We start from the raw sequence: 20,182 nt of genomic DNA, 5'->3' as shown, positions 1-20,182 counted from the left end.
TAGGTATGGGAAGCGTCAACAGTGGGATGTGTAGATTTAGTGCTCGGTAGGTGCTGCCTGGTCAGTGGTGGTTAGTGTCGCTTGGACGATGGGACGGGAGCACGGTCACTGGTTGGTGGGGCATACAGGAAGGTATGCTGGGGCCCTGGGGCAGCAGAAAGCTCTCCCTGCCTGTAACGGTGCCAAGAACAAACACAGCCACACAACATGCAATGGAATGAAACCAACCAAGGAGTGTGTGGTACCTTTTATTTAGTCAGTCTTTATTTAAACATGTTCTTTTGAAATTGCTAAATATGACCTTTCAGAATTAAATTCTCACAGTATTTACAGTAAACTTTGTGCAAACAAATCTGACTGTGAGCTTCCTGCTCTCCCTTTCACACTAATAACTGACAAATTCAGATCACAACAAAACCCCAGACTCTAGTTTTCTGTTTGAAAAGTACTGAGTTGGATAATGGGTTGCTAGGAAAGAGCTAAGGCAAGCCCAAAGGAAATAAAATTTTTCTTTATCAGAAAAGAATAATAACAAAGCCTTGCTCTCCAAAGGAAAACATATGTCCCAAGACGTTGTGGAGCAGTATTCAGCAACCAAATACATTTCCAATGCCATTTGTTTCCCCTTCATTTTTTTATACTTACACTCATCTCTTAATTAAATAAGCAAAACCAGAAAAGTGCAATTTGAAGGGACTCTGGACTGTCAGGGAGTATTATAAAGATAATCTGGGCTGGGCGCAGTGGCTCACACCTGTAATCCCAGCACTTTGGGAGGCCGAGGCGGGCAGATCATCTAAGGTCAGGAGTTCGAGACTAGCCTAACAAACATGGAGAAGCCCCATCTCTACTAAAAATGCAAAAACTAGCCAGGCCCACGTGGTGGTGGGCGCTTGTAGTCCCAGCTACTCAGGAGGCTGAGGCAGGAGAATTGCTTGAACCTGGGAGACAGAGGTTGCAGTGAGCCGAGATCGTGCCATTGCACTCCAGCCTGGGCAACAAGAGTGAGACTCTGTCTCAAAAAAAAAAAAAAGTAATCTGACTTCAATGACTAAAGTATGGGTCATCAAGCCGCCAGCTGCCTCCCACGCGGGCACTGGTCAGAGAGGCCACAGCTGCTGGAACGGGAGGTGCGGCAGACCCCACATCACCTGCCTCAGGGCCCATGCCTGGCAAGGAAGAAACACACACCTGGGCCTAGCCAAGGGCGGTGCCCTGCCTGGTAATTCTTTAGGTACAAAATCTACAAAGGGGACCAATCCTGGAGAACGCATTTCTCTTCCCCTCTCTGGCAGAGAAATATCTGGCTGAAGAAAAAGTACACAACACACAAGTATTGTAAAAAGGGAGGGTTCCTGTGGAAGGCAGTGACTCATGATTTAGAAACTGACATATAAAGAATACAGCTCAACAATTGTGCCTTGAATGTCTTGTAAAATATTGCTTCAAAATCCCATTTTAGATGCTTGATGTCTGATATGAAACCATGGTCTTTTAAAATATTTTTGATTCCATGCCTTTTTATAAGGAAGATGAATTAACACCTCCATCATGCTAGTTGGAAGAGACTATTCAGGACCGAAATTGTACAGGTTTTCTGTTTTCACTAAAGACTGTGATGAGCAATGATAGAATGACAGCTTATTAGAAAACAAACTAAAAAAAATGTATGGATTGATGTGAGAATTTTTTCATGCATGAATCATTTCTCCTTCCTATGGTTATGTCCTCCTACTGATAAAAGTTCCCCACTGAGACTCCTGGACCCATGGTTTTGTGCCTGCTGGGCATCCCACTATGGATTCCTGCTCTAAAACACACTCACTGCAGGAAGCATTCATCCATGACAATTATGAAGGAACTATTCTGTCCCTCACTCAACCTTTGGAAGTCAACATGGAGCAGCCGTGACTCTCTCCAGAGCCATGTGTTTGCGGTTCTCCAGTGATCGGGTCACACCCCATGGGTCCCCTATTCCTCGGGACCCTTGTTGATCCATCCTGTTCCCATTCAGTTGCTTGTTTGCTCAGCTGAACATGGGAGGTGTGGGGGCCAGGCTGAGGAGCTGGGGTGGAATGCGGGACAGGGAGTTAGTGGAGATCGAGCTGAGAGGGGCCACTGGATCCCGAGAGGTGTGGACGCATGATTTCAGTCCAAAGACACTGGGCAGAAATGAAGGACACACAATGACTGAAAACATTAACGTTACTTTCTGGGATCTCTCGGTGCCTTGAGCCATCTGTGTGTCTACCTACAGATGTGCAAAGCAGTTTCACACTCTGGCCCCATTCCCGGTTCTCCCCTAAGAACTCAGTCCTCCCTGAGGAGTTGGTGATGCCTGTCATTTGAGCTCCCATTTAGTGGCTCATGGTGACCAGAGGCTCACATCTGCAAGTTAAAATTGCTTTTATCAACATCTACTACAATGGCTCTGATTTCACATAAATAATCACAGACTTGATTAAAATGAATATATTATTCTAGGTTAATTTTTTTCCATTCAAATGTTTATATTCCGTCTACCCAGAACAATTAAAACAGAAAAAATAGGCACCTCCAAAGTCTTCCCAAGAATGATGACTTTGAAACGACATATTGTACAAACTGGACAAATGAGACGAATGACTGTGATGGGCGCCGGGGAGCTCGTTAAGGGGCCGTTTTCTTCAAGTCTCGGATCTGCTTAATCAAGTAGTTCTTCTCGTCAGCGAACTGCTCATCATCCGTCCTTTCCTTTTGGAAGCTGCTCAGAAACTCAATGAGTTTGGGCTGATTTTTTAACAGAATCTCCACAATAGGCTGTGTTTTGTGAGGACTGGCCACAAACACCTGAAACAAAAAGAAACAAATACTTAAGACAGGAGTGCTGGCCAGAGAACTCACCCACGCTGCTATTCGTGTTTCATGCGTGACCGATATTATTAATGTAGAGCAGCCCCTGACTCTAATTCTCAGTGAAGGTGATCAGTATAGTCACGTGCCACATAATGACGTTTCAGTCAACCATGGGCCATGTATACAACTGTGGTTCCATAGACCATAATGGAAATGAAAACTTCCCATTGCCGTGTGATGGCATAGCTCCACGCATTTACTCGTGTGTCTGGGGTGATGCTGCTGTAAACAAACCTACTGCCCGGCCAGTCTCATGAAAGTCAAGCCCATACAAGTATGCACAGTGCGTAATACTTGATAATCAACGACTACGGTACTGGTTTATATATTTACTATACTATACTTCTAATCGTTATTTTAGAGTATGCTCCTACTTATTAAACAAAAAGTTAGCTGTAAAACAGCCTCAGGCAGATCCTTCAGAAGGTATCCAGAAGAAGGCATTGTTATCAGGAGGTGACTGCTCCATGGGTGTTAGGGCCCCTGCAGACCTTCCGGGGGACAAGATGTGGAGGTGGAAGCAGTGGAGGCCGAGACTAATGTGTTTGTGTCTTAGTTTTTAACAAAGAAGTTTAAAAAGTAAAAAGTAAAGAACTTTAAACCTAGAAAAAGGCTTATAGAATAAGAATGTAAAGAAAGAAAATATTTTTGGACAGCTGTATGATGTGTTCGTTTTAAGCTAAGTGTTACTGCAAAAGAGTCAAAACATTTAAAAAAATTAAAAATAAACTTTTTATAAATGTAAAAAGTTACAATAAGCTAAGGTTATTTTTATGTATGTATTTATTTGAGACAGGGTCTCGCTCTATGGCCCAGGCTGAAGTGCAGTGGCGCCATCATAGCTCACTGCAGCCTGGGATGCCTGGGCTCAAGTGATCCTCCTGCCTCAGCCTCCCCAGTAGGAAGGACTACAAGTACATGCCACTGCACGTGGCTAATTAATTTTTTTTTTTTTTTTTTTTTTGTAGAGACAGGGTCTCACTATGATTGCCAAGGCTGGTCTCGAACTCCTGGTCTCAAGCAATCCTTCCACCTTGGCCTCCTAAAGCTGTGGGATTAAAGGCCTGAGCCACCATGCCTGGCCCTAAGGCCAACTTATCATTAAAAAAAAGATAAAAACATTTAAGAAATAAATTTAGTGTAGTCTAAGCAGTGTTTATGAAATCTACAGTAGTGTTCGGTAATGTCCTAGGCCTTCACATTCACTTACCACCCACTCACTCACTCTCCCAGAGCAACTTGCAGTCCTGCAAGCTCCATGCATGGTAAGTGCCCTATACAGGTGTACCATTTTTTCTCTTTTATACCATATTTTTACTGTATTTTTTCTATGTTTAGATACCCAAATACCATTGTGTTATAATTGCCTGCAGTATTCAGTACAGTAACATGCTGTACAGGTGTGTGCTCTAGGTGCAATATCCTGTATTACATAGCCCGTCTTACATAGCCTAGGTGTGTGGGAGGCTCCACCATCCAGGTCTGTGTAAACGCGCTCTGTGATGTTCCTGCAAGGACGACACCACCTAGAGAGCGAGGTTCTCAGAACAACTCCCCGCTGTTAAGTGCCGCAGGCCTGCACTTCACCTTTCCCATCAGTCTCTTTAGTCACTAGCTAGGAGTGCATGGGAACTATATATAAACATTCAAACTTTTACTTTGTTTTACTTTTAAATATTTGTTAATTATAGTATAACATAACAAATACCAGTATACTCATCTCATAAATTGAATACATTTTGCCATTGTGCTTCAAGTGTCTCTTTTTAAAGAAAGAAAACGTTCTACAAATGGAACCAAACCCTTACCTTCCACCTTTTCCCTCCCCTGCAGCAGTGTACCACCATCTCCGGGCACGTTTTAATGCCTTTCCTCCTACTACAGAGATACGTAAACATAAACAACATATAGTATTTCAGTAAGCTTATGGTTTTTAAAGTTTTTTTTTTTTTGAGATGGTGTTTCACTTTTGTTGCCCAGGCTGGAGTGCAATGGTGCGATCTCGGCTCACTACAACCTCCGTCTCCTGGGTTCAAGTGATTCTCCTGCCTCAGCTTCCTGAGTAGCTGGGATTACAGGCATGTGCCACCATATCCATCTAATTTTGTGGTTTTAGTAGAGACGAGTTTTCTCCATGTTGGTCAGGCTGGTCTTGAACCGACCTCAGGTGATCTGCCCACCTCGGTCTCCCGAAGTGTTGGGATTATAGGCGTGAGCCACCTTGCCTGGCCCCATAATTTATTTTTTGAACACATGATATCATTACCTGGTTCAAAATTCAAAAAGGACTAATATGAATAGTCCTCCTCTCACCTTCCCTCCCTGTAGGTCACCAATGTCACTGTTTGTCACGATGTAAAGCTTTAAAAATTACAACTGCCCAGGTCCTACCTCCCAGAGATTCTAACTCAGGCTCAGCAGGTCTGCAGTGGATGTCTGGCATTCTGTATTTCTATGAAGTTCCACAGAGATTCTTATGAGAACTCCTGGTGGAAGCCATGATCTGATACTGAGTGGTGCACTATTCTGTAATAGACACACTCCTTAGTTACTGCTATGTATATGACTAAATGACCAGAATGGAGAGCCCTACAGAGCTCTCTTGTGATGCTCTGGCCTCTTGCCTCTGCCTGGCACTCCCTCTGCCCACCCCATCCCTGTCACATAGCTGCACAGTGCCCAACTCTACAGGGAACACAGTACGAAAGGGCTTTATGGAGCAGTGGGGGTTACCTGGCTAAGCCCTTAAGGTTCCTCCACCCTAGCAGTGTGGGGAAGGAGAAAACTACACTAGGATGTTGAATACCAATGAGGGGAATACAAGGCTGCAGAGGATCCCATCCCAGGAGGTGGCGATGAGATTACATTTACAGGTTTGGAACAGGAAGGCTCGTGGTGTAGGTGGCATGAGAGCTAGTCCATGAGTCAGGCAGGGTATGTTTACATGTGGTGGTGAGAAGAGCATTCCAGGAATACCGAATTGTCCCAGTGCAGCTCTGAAGTGGGCGGGACAGGACGTGGGAGCAACAGTAAGAATGAGTAAGGGAACGTGGTAGCTAAGGCGGCACCGGCTCTCGGACCTGGGTTCAAATTCCACATCTCCTACATGTTAGCGGTGTATCCACCAGCAAAGTTTTGTTATCTAGAAATAAAAGGACCTCTGCCTGTCTGGGTGGAGAGACTATGCTGGAGAACATCAGCACAAGTAAATCTCCTGGAAGTCTTCTGTTGCCGCTGTGTGTGGGAACTCATGCTTGCTGGAGGCAAAGTGCCTGACCTGAATTCAAGGCCTTACCACTGCCCCATCACCCTAATTCTGGTCAACTGTACACACGACCATGGGCTGCCAGTTCATAGCCCTCCAAGCTGGTTGTCTTCACTCACAGGGCTGTTTCACACTCATTGAACACTGAACCCTCACAGCAGCCCTGAAGTATAGAGCTTTAGTCTCATCTGTTAATAAGGAAACAGGCTTAGTCATGTTAATAAACTTGACTGCATAGTATTGTGGTTAACAGCACAGACTCAGAAGCACACAGCTTGGGCCCAAATCCTAGTACCACCTCTTATTAGCTATATGATCCTACAAAATTTGTTTATCTCTCTGTACCTCAGTTTCTTCATCTGGAAAATGGGGATGATGACAGTACCTGCATGCCATTAGATAACTCTAAGGCTTAATGAGAACAGGATATGTATTCTACTCCATGCATTCGAATGGTGTATCATATCTATGATATAAATATGATATATAAATTCTTCTTGTTTCTGTTCTTTCCATCAAAGATCATGAGCTCACTTACCCAGCAAGCGCTAAGGAGTACAGAGCCCTCTCTGGGAACACTGCACGTCCCTGTGGTCATGAGTGGCTCACGATGAGACAGTCTCTTGGCAGCCCACATGGCTTACTTACAGCGAGCCCACCCCTCAGCCAGGCCAAGGGACCCACAACAGGGAAGGAAAAGGGTCTCCTAAGCTTCCGCTTGGGGGGTCTACAGCCAGGAGGTGACAAGAAGGAACTGATCTTTGACCTTCTGGGTTGTAAAGTATCCTAGGCTCCTCTTAAACAGCCCATGGGAAAAGAAATCACAAAGAAAATTAGACAACGCTTGGAGACAAATGAAAACAAAAACAAAACGTATCAAAACTCATGAGATGCACCGAAAGCAGTGCTCAGGGGAGATTTACAGCTATAAATGCCTACATTAAAGAAAGAAAGGTCTCAGATTAGTAACCTAACGTTATAGCTTAAGGAACCAGGAAGAGAAGAAAAACTAAACTGAAGCAACATAAGAAAGGAAATCATAAAACTTAGAGCAGAGATAAGCAAAACAGAGAGCAGGAAAATAACAAAATCAATGAAACCGAAAGTTTGTTCTTTTAAAAAAATCAATAAAGTTGATAAACCTTTAGCTAGATTGACTAAAAAAAGAAAGAGAAGACTCAAATGCTAAATGAAGGTAGGAACATTACTAATGGCCTTAATAGAAATAAAAGGGGATTATGAGAGACTGCTATGAACAATTACGTACCAACAAATTAGACAACCTAGATGATGACATGGCCAGATTCCTACAAACATGCAGACTACCCAACTGACTCAAGAAGAAACAGAGTCTGCAGACCGCTGACAGGAGATTGAATCAGTAATCAAAAACTTCCAACAACAGCAACAACAAAAGACCAGAACCAGATGGCTTCACTAGTAACTTCTACCTAACATTTAAAGAAGAATTAACACAAATCTCTCTCAAATTCTTCTGAAAAATAGAAGAGATGGGAATACTTCCTAACTTATTCTATGAGGCCAGTATTACCCAAATACCAAAGCCAGAGAAAAACAACACAAAAACTACATATCAGTATTCCTTATGAATAAAAATGCAAAAAATCATTAACAAAATACTAGCAAGCCAAGTCCAGCTGTATATTAAAAGGATTCTATACCATGACCAAGTGGGATTTATTCCAGAAATACAAGGGTGGTTCAACATAAGAAAATCAATCAATGTAACATACCACATGTACTGGGTTGAATTGTGTTCCCCAAAAAGATATGTTCAAGTCCTAATTCTCAGTATCTGTGAACGTGATTTTATTTGGAAATACAGACTCTCTTTACAGATATACTCAAGATGAGGTCAAAACTGGCTTAGGGTGAGCTCTAATTCAATGACTGGTGAACTTTGGACACAGAGACACTTAGGGATATGGAGGAGAACCCCATGTGAAGATGGAGACAGGGATGCTTCTATAAGCCAAGGAGCACTAAGGATTTCTGGCAACCACCCACCAGAAGCTGGGAGAGAAGCAAGAAAAGATTCTCCCTGAGAGCCTCCAAAAGGAACCAATGCTGCCAACACCTTATTTTGGATTTCTGGCCTCCAGAACTGTGTTTTCTGTTGTTTTAAGCCACTTGGTCTGTGGTTACTTTGCTATGATAGCTCTAGAAAACACGTGTACCACGTTAGCAGAATGTAAGGAAACCACATGATCTTCTCAATTGATACAGAAAAAGAGTTTGATAAAATTCAACACTTTTTCATGATAAAAACACTGAACATAGAGGCTGAGTGTGGTGGCTCATGCCTCTAAATGCTTTGGGAAGCTGAGGTGGGTGTATCGCTTGTGCCCAGATGTTTAAGATCAGCCTGGGCAATGTGGTGAAACTTCATCTCTACAAAAAATACAAAAATTAGCCAGGTGCAGTAGTGCACACCTGTAGTCCCCACTACTCAGGAAGCTGAGGTGGGAGGATCTATTGAGCCTTGGAGGTTGAGGCTGCAGTGAGCTGTGACGGTGCCACCACACTCCCACCTGGGCAACAGAGTGAGATGCTGTCTCAAAAAACAAACAAACAAACCACCAACGACAAAAAACTCAACATAGGACAACTGGATATTCATATGCAAAAGATGAAGCTGAGCCCTTATCTTACTCTAAATAAAAAAAAAACCTCAAAATCAATCAAAGACCTAAGTATAAGAGCTCATAAAAATTTCACAGGAAAATGTAGGGTTTATTTTCATGTTGAATTTGACAATGGTTTCTTAGATATGACATCAAAAATGCAAGCAACAAAAGAATAAATAGGTAAACTGAACTTCACCAAAACTGAAAACTTTTGTGTATCAAAGGATACTATCAAGAGTGAAAAAAACATAAAGAATGGGAGAAAATATTTGCAAATCATGTATCTGATCAGTGTCTTGTATCCAGGATATATAAAAAAATCTTACAACTTACAAAAACAACAACAAAACCCATTCTAAAAAGAGGAAAAGAACTTGAACAGACATTTCTCCAAAAAAGATATAAAAATGGCCAATAAGCACATTTTTAAAATCCTCAAAATCATTAGTCATTATGGAAATGCAAGTCAAAATCACAATGAGATGCCACTTCGCACCTACTAGGATGGCTGCAAAAACAAAACAAAACAAAAACTTGACAGTAACAAGTGTTGCAAAGATGGATGGAGAGAAATTGGAACCCTGGGCCAGGAATGATGGTTCATGCCTGTAATCCCAAAACTTCGGGAGGGTAATGTGGGAGGATCACTTGAGCATAGGAGTTCAAGTTCAGGACCAGCCTGAGCAACACAGCAAGGTCGTGTTTCTACAAAAAATTAAAATATTAGTTGGGTATGGGTGGTGCACATCATAGTTCCAGCTGCTCAGGAGGCTGATGCAGCAGGATTGCTTGAGCCTGGGAAGCTGAGGCTGCAGTGAACCGTGATCACATCACTGCACTCCAGCCTGGGTGACAGAGCAAGACTCTGTCTCAAAAAAAAAAAAAAAGAAAGAAAGAAAAGAAAAGAAATTGTTGCTGGTGGGAATATAAAATGACACAGCCTCTGTGGAAAATTGGCTGCTCCTCAATAAGTTCAACAATGAATTACCATATTACCGAGCAACTCCTTTCCTAAAAACGGAACATGTTGTTCAAATAAAAACTTGTGTACTGGTGATCACAGCAGCACAATTTACAATAGCCAAAAGGTGCAAACAACCCAAATATCCATCAACTGATGAATGGATGAACAAATTTGTGGTATACCCATGCAATGGAATATTATGTGGCCAGTTAAACAAATGAAGTACTGGGCCAGGTGCAGTGGCTCACACCTGTAATCCCAGCACTCTGGGAGGTGGAGGCAGGTAGATCACTTGAGATCAGGAGTTCATGACCAGCCTGGCCAACATAGTGAAACGCTGTCTCTACTAAAAATACAAAAATTGGCTGGTGTGGTGGCAGATGCCTGTAATCCCAGCTACTCGGGAGGCTGAGGCAGAAGAATCCCTTGAACCTGGGAGGTGGAGATTGCAGTGAGCCAAGATCACGCCACTGCACTCCAGCCTGGTGACACAGCGAGACCCTGCCTCAAAAAAATAAAAAATAAATAAAAGAATGAAGTGCTGATGGATCATGCTACAACATAAATGAACCTTGAAAACAGTATATGAACAAGACACCACACAAAAGGCCACACACTGTATGATTCCGTTTATATAAAATATCCAGGCTGAGTGCGGGGGTTCATGCCTGTAATCTCAGCACTTTGGGAGGCCGAGGTGGGCGAATTGCCTGAGGTTAGGAGTTTGAGACCAGCCTGGCCAACATGGTGAAACACTGTCTCTACTAAAAATACAAAAATTAGCCAGGCATGGTGGCAGGTGCCTGTAATCCCAACTACTCAGGAGGTTGAGGCAGGAGAACCACTTGAACCCAGGAGAGGAAGTCTGCAGTGAGCCGAGACTGTGCCACTGCACTCCAGCCTGGGTGATACAGTGAGACCCCGTCTAAAAAAAAAAATTAAAATGAAAAAAAAATCCAGAATAGGCAGATCCATGGAGCCAGAAAGCAGATTAATGACTGTCAGGGGATGGGGATGAGGGGCAATGGGAGTGACTGCTTACTGAGTACAGGGTTTCCCTTTGGGATGATGAAATGTTCTGGAACTAGATATTGGTGATAGTTGTACAAGATCATAAATATATTAAATGTCACTAAATTGGACACTTTAAAATGGTTAATGCTGAATTTTATGTTTTGTGAATTTTACCACAATAAACTAAAATTGTTACTTATATTTAAAAAAGGGACTCCAGGCTTGTTTATACAAACTGCCTGACGTTTATGTAATACCTATCTGAAATGTCTGGCTGCTCTGGTTACCATTTGTTTACAAGGGAGTTGCTGTGAAGTTTTAGCTAAAAATTGCCTGGCATTTTGTGGTGACTACATAAATAACTCATGACAGTCTAAAAAAAAAGATTAAATATAATAGACAAACTGAGCTTATGTTGCAAACCAAAACAAATGTAAAATTTACAGAAATTTGCAGACAGGCATCATTGGTTCAATTCCACTGAATTCATCCACTGTACCATAAACCTAAGGAAAATGCTAAGTTTGTTCCCAAGTTTTAAATTTTTGCTTGTTTTTATTTTTTATGGCTTCTGAACTCTGCCACCTCTAAAGGTAGTTGCTAATTAGAATCAGCTAATGCAATAGTGCATGATTCCCTTGGGGCAGCAGGGACACTGGTCAATGCACTGATCATAAGAAACACACTTCTGATTCAAGATATGGGGAACCAAGTCTTTTGAATATTATGTCCAGGATAGAAATTTTTTTGGTCGTCTCTGTTGTCCCTATTTTTTAAAGAATGTAATTTTCAAACCACCCCCAAACAAACGAAACTACCCATGATTTCTCCTTTTAGAATAATGCTTTATTGCCTGTATCCCTGAGTTTACATAACATGCCTGAGAGATGTGATTTATGGAGTTCTCAGGCATGGTGAGAGGAAGGCAAATATCATGACCACAACTCAAATATTTTTAGTTTAGAAGACTGAAAATACTGTGCTCTCCATTTTAAAATGGAATCCATTTCATGGAAAATAAAATATCTATGTCTTACACACATATCCATTAATTTCATTCAAATTGTATTTTGCCAACAGGGATTGAGCCAGACAAGGTATGGGGAGGTCAGTCATCTGCATTGCTGACCTCACTGCCTTTGATGCGTGCTGCAAGCCTGGAATGTTTTGTATACGCTCCTGTTACAGTTACATGGAAGTTACTCCAAGCAAAATCCCTCCCTGTTGAAGTGTCAAATAAGGCAACCGCATCCTTATTCATATGACTACACATCTGAGTAATAATTTAGAATATTTTGACACAATACTTGCTAGTACTGATCAGAGACAATTAACTTTTTGCTGTTTAAGAAAAGACTTGATCCTTAAATCTGGAAGCTGGTTGGGTGTCTCTGAGCATCACTGGGCTCACAACAGGATTAGACTAGACCCATCACTACACATCAATGGAGGAAGAAAAATCCTGGGAAGGAAGTGAGGGTGGTGGAGGCCAGCAGCCTGAAAGTACAGGATGCTCTACAAACCTCTAGAATCTCTTGAAATCTTCCTCCTCACTGCCAGCATTCCTACCATCATTCTGATTACATAAGTGATACATGTGGAAAACTAGGGAAATAAAGAAAAGCACAAAGAATAAAGTAAAAAAAAAAAAAAAAAACACTGACATAATTCCTCCACCCAGAGATAACCACTGTGAATATCTGATGTATGTACTTACAGCATTTTTTCTTGTGCACATATCTATTTGTAGAAAAAATTTTAAACAAAACTGGGCTGACATTCTGTACATAATAATTTCTGTACATAATAATTTATAACCTACTTTTTCCCTTAATAATATGTTTTTTAAATTTATTTTATTTTTTATTGCATTTTAGGTTTTGGGGTACATGCGAAGAACATGTAAAACTGTTGCATAGGTACACACATGGCAGTGTGGTTTGCTGCCTTCCTCCCCATCACCTATATCTGGCATTTCTCCCCATGTTATCCCTCCCCAACTCCCCACCCCGTGCTGTCCTTCCCCTACTTCCCCCCCACAGACCCCAGTGTGTTTTTAATGCTTGTAGATTCTTCTTACATTATATAGGATGATCATCATTTAAAAAATATAGATATCACTCTAGATTCCTCCTCTCTGGGCAGGGCATCTCTGAAAGAAAGGCAGAAGCCCCAGTCAGGGGCTTATAGATAAAACTCCCATCTCCCTGAGACAGAGTACCTGAAGGAAGGGGCAGCTGTGGGCACAGCTTCAGCAGACTTAAACCTTCCTGCTTGCTGGCTCTGAAGAGAGCAGCAGATCTCCCAGCACAGTGCTCAAGCTCTGCTAAGGGACAGACTGCCTCCTCAGGTGGGTTCCTGACCCCCGTGCCTCCTGACTGGGAGACACACCTACCATCAGGGGTCGACAGACACCTCATACAGGAGAGCTCTGGCTGGAATCTGGCAGGTGCCTCTCTAGGATCAAGCTTCCAGAGGAAGGAACAGGCAGCAATCTGCTGTTCTGCAACATCTGCTGGTGATAACCAGCCAAACAGGGTCTGGAGTGGACCCCCAGCAAACTCCAGCAGACCTGCAGCAGAGGGGCCTGACTGTTAGAAGGAAAACCAGCAAACAGAAAGGAATAGCATCAACATCAACAGAAGGACATCTACACAGAAACCCCATCTGAAGGTCACCAACATCAAAGACCAAAGGTAAATAAATCCACTAAGATGAGGAAAAACCAGCACAAAAAGGCTGAAAATTCCAGAAACCAGAATGCCTCTTCTCCTCCAAAGGATCACAACTCCTCACCAGCAAGGAAACAAAACTGGATGGAGAATGAATTTGACAAATTGACAGAAGTAGGCTTCAGAAGGTGGGTAATAACAAACTCCTCCAAGCTAAAGGAGCATGTTCTAACCCAATGCAAGGAAGTGAAGAATCTTGAAAAAGGTTAGATGAATTGCTAACTAAAATAACCAGTTTAGAGAAGAACATAAATGACCTGATAGAGCTGAAAAACACAGCACGAGAACTTTGTGAAGCATACACATGTATCAATAGCTGAATTGGTCAAGTGGAAGAAAGGATATCAGAGATTGAAGATCAACTTACTGAAATAAAGCATGAAGACAAGATTAGAAAAAAAGAATGAAAAGTAACAAACAAAGCCTCCAAGAAATATGGGATTATGTGAAAAGACCAAACCTGTCTTTGATTGGTGTACCTGAAAGTGATGGGAAGAATGGAACCAAGCTGGAAAACACTCTTCAGGATATTATCCACGAGAACTTCCCTAACCTAGCAAGACAAGCCAACATTTAAATTCAGGAAATACAGAGACCACCACAAAGACAGTCCTTGCGAAGAGCATCCCCAAGACACATAATTGTGAGATCACCAAAGTTGAAATGAAGGAAAAAATGTTAAGGGCAGCCAGAGAGAAAGGCTGGGTTACCCACAAAGGGAAGCCCATCAGACTAACAGCGGATCTCTTGGTGGAAACCCTACAAGCCAGAAGAGAGTGGGGGCCAATATTCAACATTCTTAAAGAAAAGGAGTTTTGGCCAGGTGTGGTGGCTCATAAGTGTAATCTCAGCACTTTGGGAGACCGAGGCAAGCAGATCACGAGGTCAGGAGTTTGAGACCAGCCTGATCAACATGGTGAAACCCTGTATCTACTAAAAGTACAAAAATTAGTTGGGCATGGTGGTGTGTGCCTGTAATCCCAGCTACTGAGGGGGCTGAGGCAGGAGAATAACTTGAACCTGGAAGGCAGAGGTTGCAGTGAGCTGAGATCACGCCACTGTACTCCAGTCTGGGTGACAGAGTGAGACTTTGTCTCAAAAAAAAAAAAAAAAAAAGAAAAGAAAAGGATTTTCAATCCAGAAATTTCATATTCAGCCAAACTAAGTTTTATAAGCAAATGAGAAATAAAATCCTTTACAGGCAAGCAAATGCTGAGAGATTTTGTCGCCACCAGGTCTGCCTTACAAGAGCTCCTGAAGGAAACACTAAATATGGAAAGAAAAAACCAGTACCAGTCACTGCAAAAACATGCCAAATTGTAAAGACCATTGACACTATGAAGAAACTGCATCAACTAATGGGCAACATAACCAGCTAGCATCATAATCACAGAATCAAATTCACACATAACAATATTAACCTTAAATACAAATGGGCTAAATGCCCCCAATTAAAAGACATAGACTGGCAAATTGGATACAGAGTCAAGACCCATCAGTGTGCTGTATTCAGGAGACTCAATCTCATGTGCAGACACACATAGGCTCAAAATAAAAGGGATGGAGGAACATTTACCAAGCAAATGAAAAGCAAAAAAAAAAAAAAAAAAAGGCAGGGTTGCAATCCTAGTCTCTGATAAAACAGACTTTAAACCAACAAAGATCAAAAAAGACAAAGAAGGGCATTACATAATGGTAAATGGATCAATGCAACAAGAAGTGCTAACTATCCTAAATATACATGCACCCAATACAGGAGCACCCAGATTCATAAAGCAAGTTCTCAGAGACCTACAAAGAGACTTAGACTCCCACACAATAACAGTGGGAGACTTTAACACCCCACTGTCAATATTAGACAGATCAACGAGAGAGAAAGAAAATTAACAAGGATATTCAGGACTTGAACTCAGCTCTGGACCAAGCGGAACTAATAGAAATATACAGAACTTTCCACTCCAAATCAACAGAATATACATTCTTCTCAGCATCAAACCACATTTACTCTAAAACTGACCACATAAGTAAAATACTTCTCAGCAAATGCAAAAGAACGGAAATCATAGCAAATAGTCTCTCAGACCACAGCACAATCAAATTAGAACTCAGGATTAAGAAACTCAAAACCGCAAAACTACATGGAAACTGAACAACCTGCTCCTGAATGACTACTGGGTAAATAACAAAATGAAGGTAGAAATAAATAAAGTTCTTTGAAACCAATGAGAACAAAGAGACAAAGTACCAGAATCTCTGGGACACAGCTAAAGCAGTGTTTAGAGGGAAATTTATAACACTAAATGCCCACAGAAGAAAGCAAGAAAGATCTAAAATCGACACCCTAACATCACAATTAAATAAATTAGAGATGCAAGAGCAAACAAATTCAAAAGCTAGCAGATAACAAGAAATAACCAAGATCACAGCAGAAGTGAAGGAGATAGAGACACAAAAAATAACATTCAAAAAATCAATGAATCCAGGAGCTGGTTTTTTGAAAAGATCAACAAAATAAATAGACCACTAGCCAGACTAATAAAGAACAAAATAGAGAAGAATCAAATAGACACAATAAAAAATGATAAAGGGATATCACCATTGATCCCACAGAAATATAAACTACCATCAGAGACTACTATGAACATCTCTATGCAAATAAACTAGAAAATCTAGAAGAAATGGATAAATTCCTGGTCACATATACCCCCTCTCCAAGACTAAATCAGGAAGAAGTTGAATCCCTGAATAGACCAATAACAAGTTCTGAAATTGAGGCAGCAATTAATAGTCTATCAACCAAAAAAAGTTCAGGACCAGATGGATTCACAGCCAAATTCTACCAGAGGTACAAAGAGGAGCTGATACCATTCCTTCTAAAACTATTCCAAACAATAGAAAAAGAGGAAATCCTCCCTAACTCATTTTATAAGGCCAGCATCATCCTGATACCAAAACCTAGCAGAGACACAACAAAAAAAGAAAATTTCAGGCCAATATTCCTGATGAACATCAATGTGAAAATCCTCAATAAAATACTGGCAAACCGAATCCAGCAGACATCAAAAAGCTTATCTACCAATATCAAGTCAGCTTTATCACGGGAATGCAAGACTTGTTCAACATATGCAAATCAATAAATGTAATCCATTTATTATTATGTAATCACATAAACAGAACCAATGGCAAAAATCACATGATTATCTCAACAGATGCAGAAAAGGCCTTTGATAAAACTCAACACTCCTTCATGTTAAAAACTCTCAATAAACCAAGTATTGATGGAATGTATCTCAAAATAATAAGAACTACTAATGACAAACCCACAGCCAATGTCATACTGAATGGACAAAAGCTGAAAGCATTCTCTTTGAAAACTGGCACAAGACAGGATGCCCTCTCTTACCACTCCTATTCAACATAGTATTGCAAGTTCTGGCCAGGGCAATTTAGGCAACAGAAAGAAATAAAGGGTATTCATACAGGAAGAGAGGATGTCAAATTGTCTCTGTTTGCAGATGACATGATTGTATATTTAGAAAACCCCATCATCTCAGCCCAAAATCTCCTTAAGCTGATACAACTTCAGCAAAGTCTCAGGATACAAAATCAATGTGCAAAAATCACAAGCATTTCTATACACCAATAATAGACAGACAGCCAAATCATGAGTGAACTCCCATTCACAATTGCTACAAAGAGGAAAAAATACCTAGGAACACAACTTACAAAGAATGGAAGGACCTCTTCAAGGAGAGCTACAAACCACTGCTCAAGGAAATAAGAGAGGACACAAACAAATGGAAAAACATTCCATGCTCATGGACAGGAAGAATCAATATTGTGCAAATGGCCATACTGCCCAAAGTAATGTAGAGATTCAATGCTACCCCCATCAAGCTACCACTGACTTTCTTCACAGAATTATAAAAAACTTCTTTAAATTTCATATGGAACCAAAAAAGAGCCTGTATAGCCAAGGCAATCTTAAGCAAAAAGAACAAAGCTGGAGGCATCATGCTATCTGACTTCAAAGTATACTGCAAGGCTACAGTAATCAAAACAGCATGATACTGGTACCAAAACAGATATATGACCAATGGAACAGAACAGAGACTTCAGAAATAATGCCACACATCTACAACCATCTGATCTTTGACAAACCTGACAAAACAAGCAATGGGGAAAGGATTCCCTATTTAATAAATGGTGTTGGAAAAACTGGGTAGCCATATAAGGAAAACTGAAACTGGACCCCTTCTTTACATCTTCTACAAGATGGATTAAAGACTTAAATGTTAGACCTAAAACCATAAAAACCTAGAAGAAAACCTAGGCAATATCATTCAGAACATAGGCATGGGCAAAGACTTCATGACTAAAACACCAAAAGCAATGGCAACAAAAGCCGAAGTTGACAAATGGGATCTAATTAAACTAAAGAGCTTCTGCACAGCAAAAGAAACTATCATCAGAGTGAACAGGCAACCTAAAGAATGGGAGAAAATTTTTGCAATCTATCCATCTGACAAAAGGCTAATATCCAGAATCTACAACTAACTTAAATTTACAAGAAAAAACAACCCCATCAAAAAGTGGGCAAAGGATATGAACAGACACTTCTCAAAAGAAGACATTTATGTGTCCAACAAACATATGCAAAAAAGCTCATCATCACTGGTCATTAGAGAAATGCAAATCAAAACCACAATGAGATACCACCTCATGCCAGTTAGAATGGTGATCATTAAAAAGTCAGGAAACAGCAGATGTTGGAGAGGATGTGGAAAAATAAGAATGCTTTTACACTGTTGGTGGGAATGTAAATTAGTGCAACCATTGTGGAAGACAGCGTGGCAATTCCTCAAGGATCTAGGACCAGAAATACCATTTGACCCAGCAATCCCATTACTGGGTATATGCCCAAAGGATTATAAATCATTCTGCTCTAAAGACACATACACACATATGTTTACTGCAGCGCTGTTCACAATAGCAAAGACTTGGAACCAACCCAAATGCTCATCAAATGATAGACTGGATAAAGAAAATGTGGCACATATACAGCATGGAATACTATGCAGCCATAAAAAATGATGAGTTCATGTCTTTTGGAGGGACATAGATGAAGCTGGAAACCATCATTCTCAGCAAACTAACACAGGAACAGAAAACCAAACACCACATGTTCTCACTCATAAGTGGAAGTTGAGCAATGAGAACACATGGACACAGGCAGGAAAACATCACACACTGGGGCCTGTCAGGGGGTGGGGGACTAGGAGAGGGACAGCATTAGGAGAAATACCTAATGTAAATGAGAGGTTGACAGGTGCAGCAAACCACCATGGCACATGTATACCTATGTAATAAACCTGCATGTTCTGCACATGTATCCCAGAACTTAAAGTATAATAAAAAATATATATAGAGAGCGATCCCCTGCTGAATCCTTGCTATGCACTAAGCATTGTGCTAAACAGTTTATATAAATTGTATTCTTTTATCTTGACAACAGCTCTGGGAGGAAGATACAATTTTTCCCCAATCTCCAGGTGAGGCTGAAAGAGGTTAAAGCAGCATCCCTGACCACTAGGCTGTGTGTGCAGTATATGCCTTCCAGGCTGTTCCGGGTGCTTCTGTCAGCGACTGCAGCACAGTACGGCCGCCAGCTCTGCCCTCTCCATGTGTGGCATGGATGGACTATTTGGTTCAAATGTTCTTAACTACTTATCTAAAGGTAGGATCAAGGAGGGGAAAAGGGGGCTGGGGTTAACCTATAATCACATATTTCTCATCTCTAAAACTGTTAAGTAAACTAGTGGGCCAAAGAAATGGGAACCTGTTTTTTGCCTTCTTTCCAAAGTTTTTTCAGTATTTTCATGTTGCCTTTAGACAGCCAAATATAAGGTGGATGTCTGGACACTTCCTTAGAGACACAGAACATGTTGATTTGAATTGAACAATTCAAGCCTGTAGGCAGTTTTGTAAAAGGAATACAGCATGGTGATTACCTAGATCTCACTGGGTTTTTATAAAGTTTTTTTAAAGCAGCTTTATTGAGATAAACTTCACATACCATATAGTTGACACACTTAAAGTTAATATTTCAATGGTTTATAGTATATTCACATAGTTTTGCAATCATCACTGGAATGGATTTTAGAATATTTTTATCATCCCCAAAAGAAACCCTATACCCATTAGCAGTCATCCCCTTGGCCCCACGTTCTCCCAGCTCTAGGCAACGCTAATCTACTTTCTGTTCCTAGAGATTTGCCTTATTCTAGACATTCATATAAATGGAATCATAAAACATGTGGCTTCTATCACTAGTTTCTTTCATGTAGCACAATGTTTTTAAGGACAATCCATGCTATCGCATGTTATGAGTGCTACGTCCTTTCTGTGGCCAAAATTTCATTGGGTTTTGAAAGTATTCAATGAGTATGTCTTGTAAAGTGTTTAGCAGAGTCTCTGGCCTGCAGGGACTGCTCATTACAGTTGCTACTTCCTTCAACATGAAATCACTGCGGTGTCACATATAGCAGTAATTGCTTTCCCAAATATTTACTCTTATGTGGATGCAAGTTATTAATATTCATATTTAAACCCAATAGCTCATTTAACTATTTTGAGTAAAATATTTTATCCTCTATTCAAAGAA

General features: G+C 41.0%; 1 protein-coding gene across 5 annotated transcripts in view; it reads right to left on the bottom strand.

Annotated features, from left to right (window-relative positions):
• Positions 1–232: 232 nt before the first annotated feature.
• The window catches only part of CAB39L (calcium binding protein 39 like), a 151,451-nt gene continuing 131,501 nt past the window's right edge, over positions 233–20,182 (bottom strand). For all 5 annotated transcript variants that reach the window (XM_012465120.3, XM_012465121.3, XM_064373571.1 and 2 more), the window contains one exon: positions 233–2,829. In XM_012465120.3, coding sequence (XP_012320543.2) covers positions 2,650–2,829 — 180 coding nt within the window. In that variant the 3' untranslated portion in view covers positions 233–2,649. The remainder of the gene's footprint in view (positions 2,830–20,182) is intronic.

This window comes from Aotus nancymaae, unplaced genomic scaffold (genome assembly GCF_030222135.1).
Source record: "Aotus nancymaae isolate 86718 unplaced genomic scaffold, 86718_ANA_hifiasm-v0.15.2.pri h1tg000009l, whole genome shotgun sequence".
Taxonomy (NCBI): Eukaryota; Metazoa; Chordata; class Mammalia; order Primates; family Aotidae; genus Aotus; species Aotus nancymaae.
This window is presented reverse-complemented; position numbering and strand designations above follow the sequence as displayed.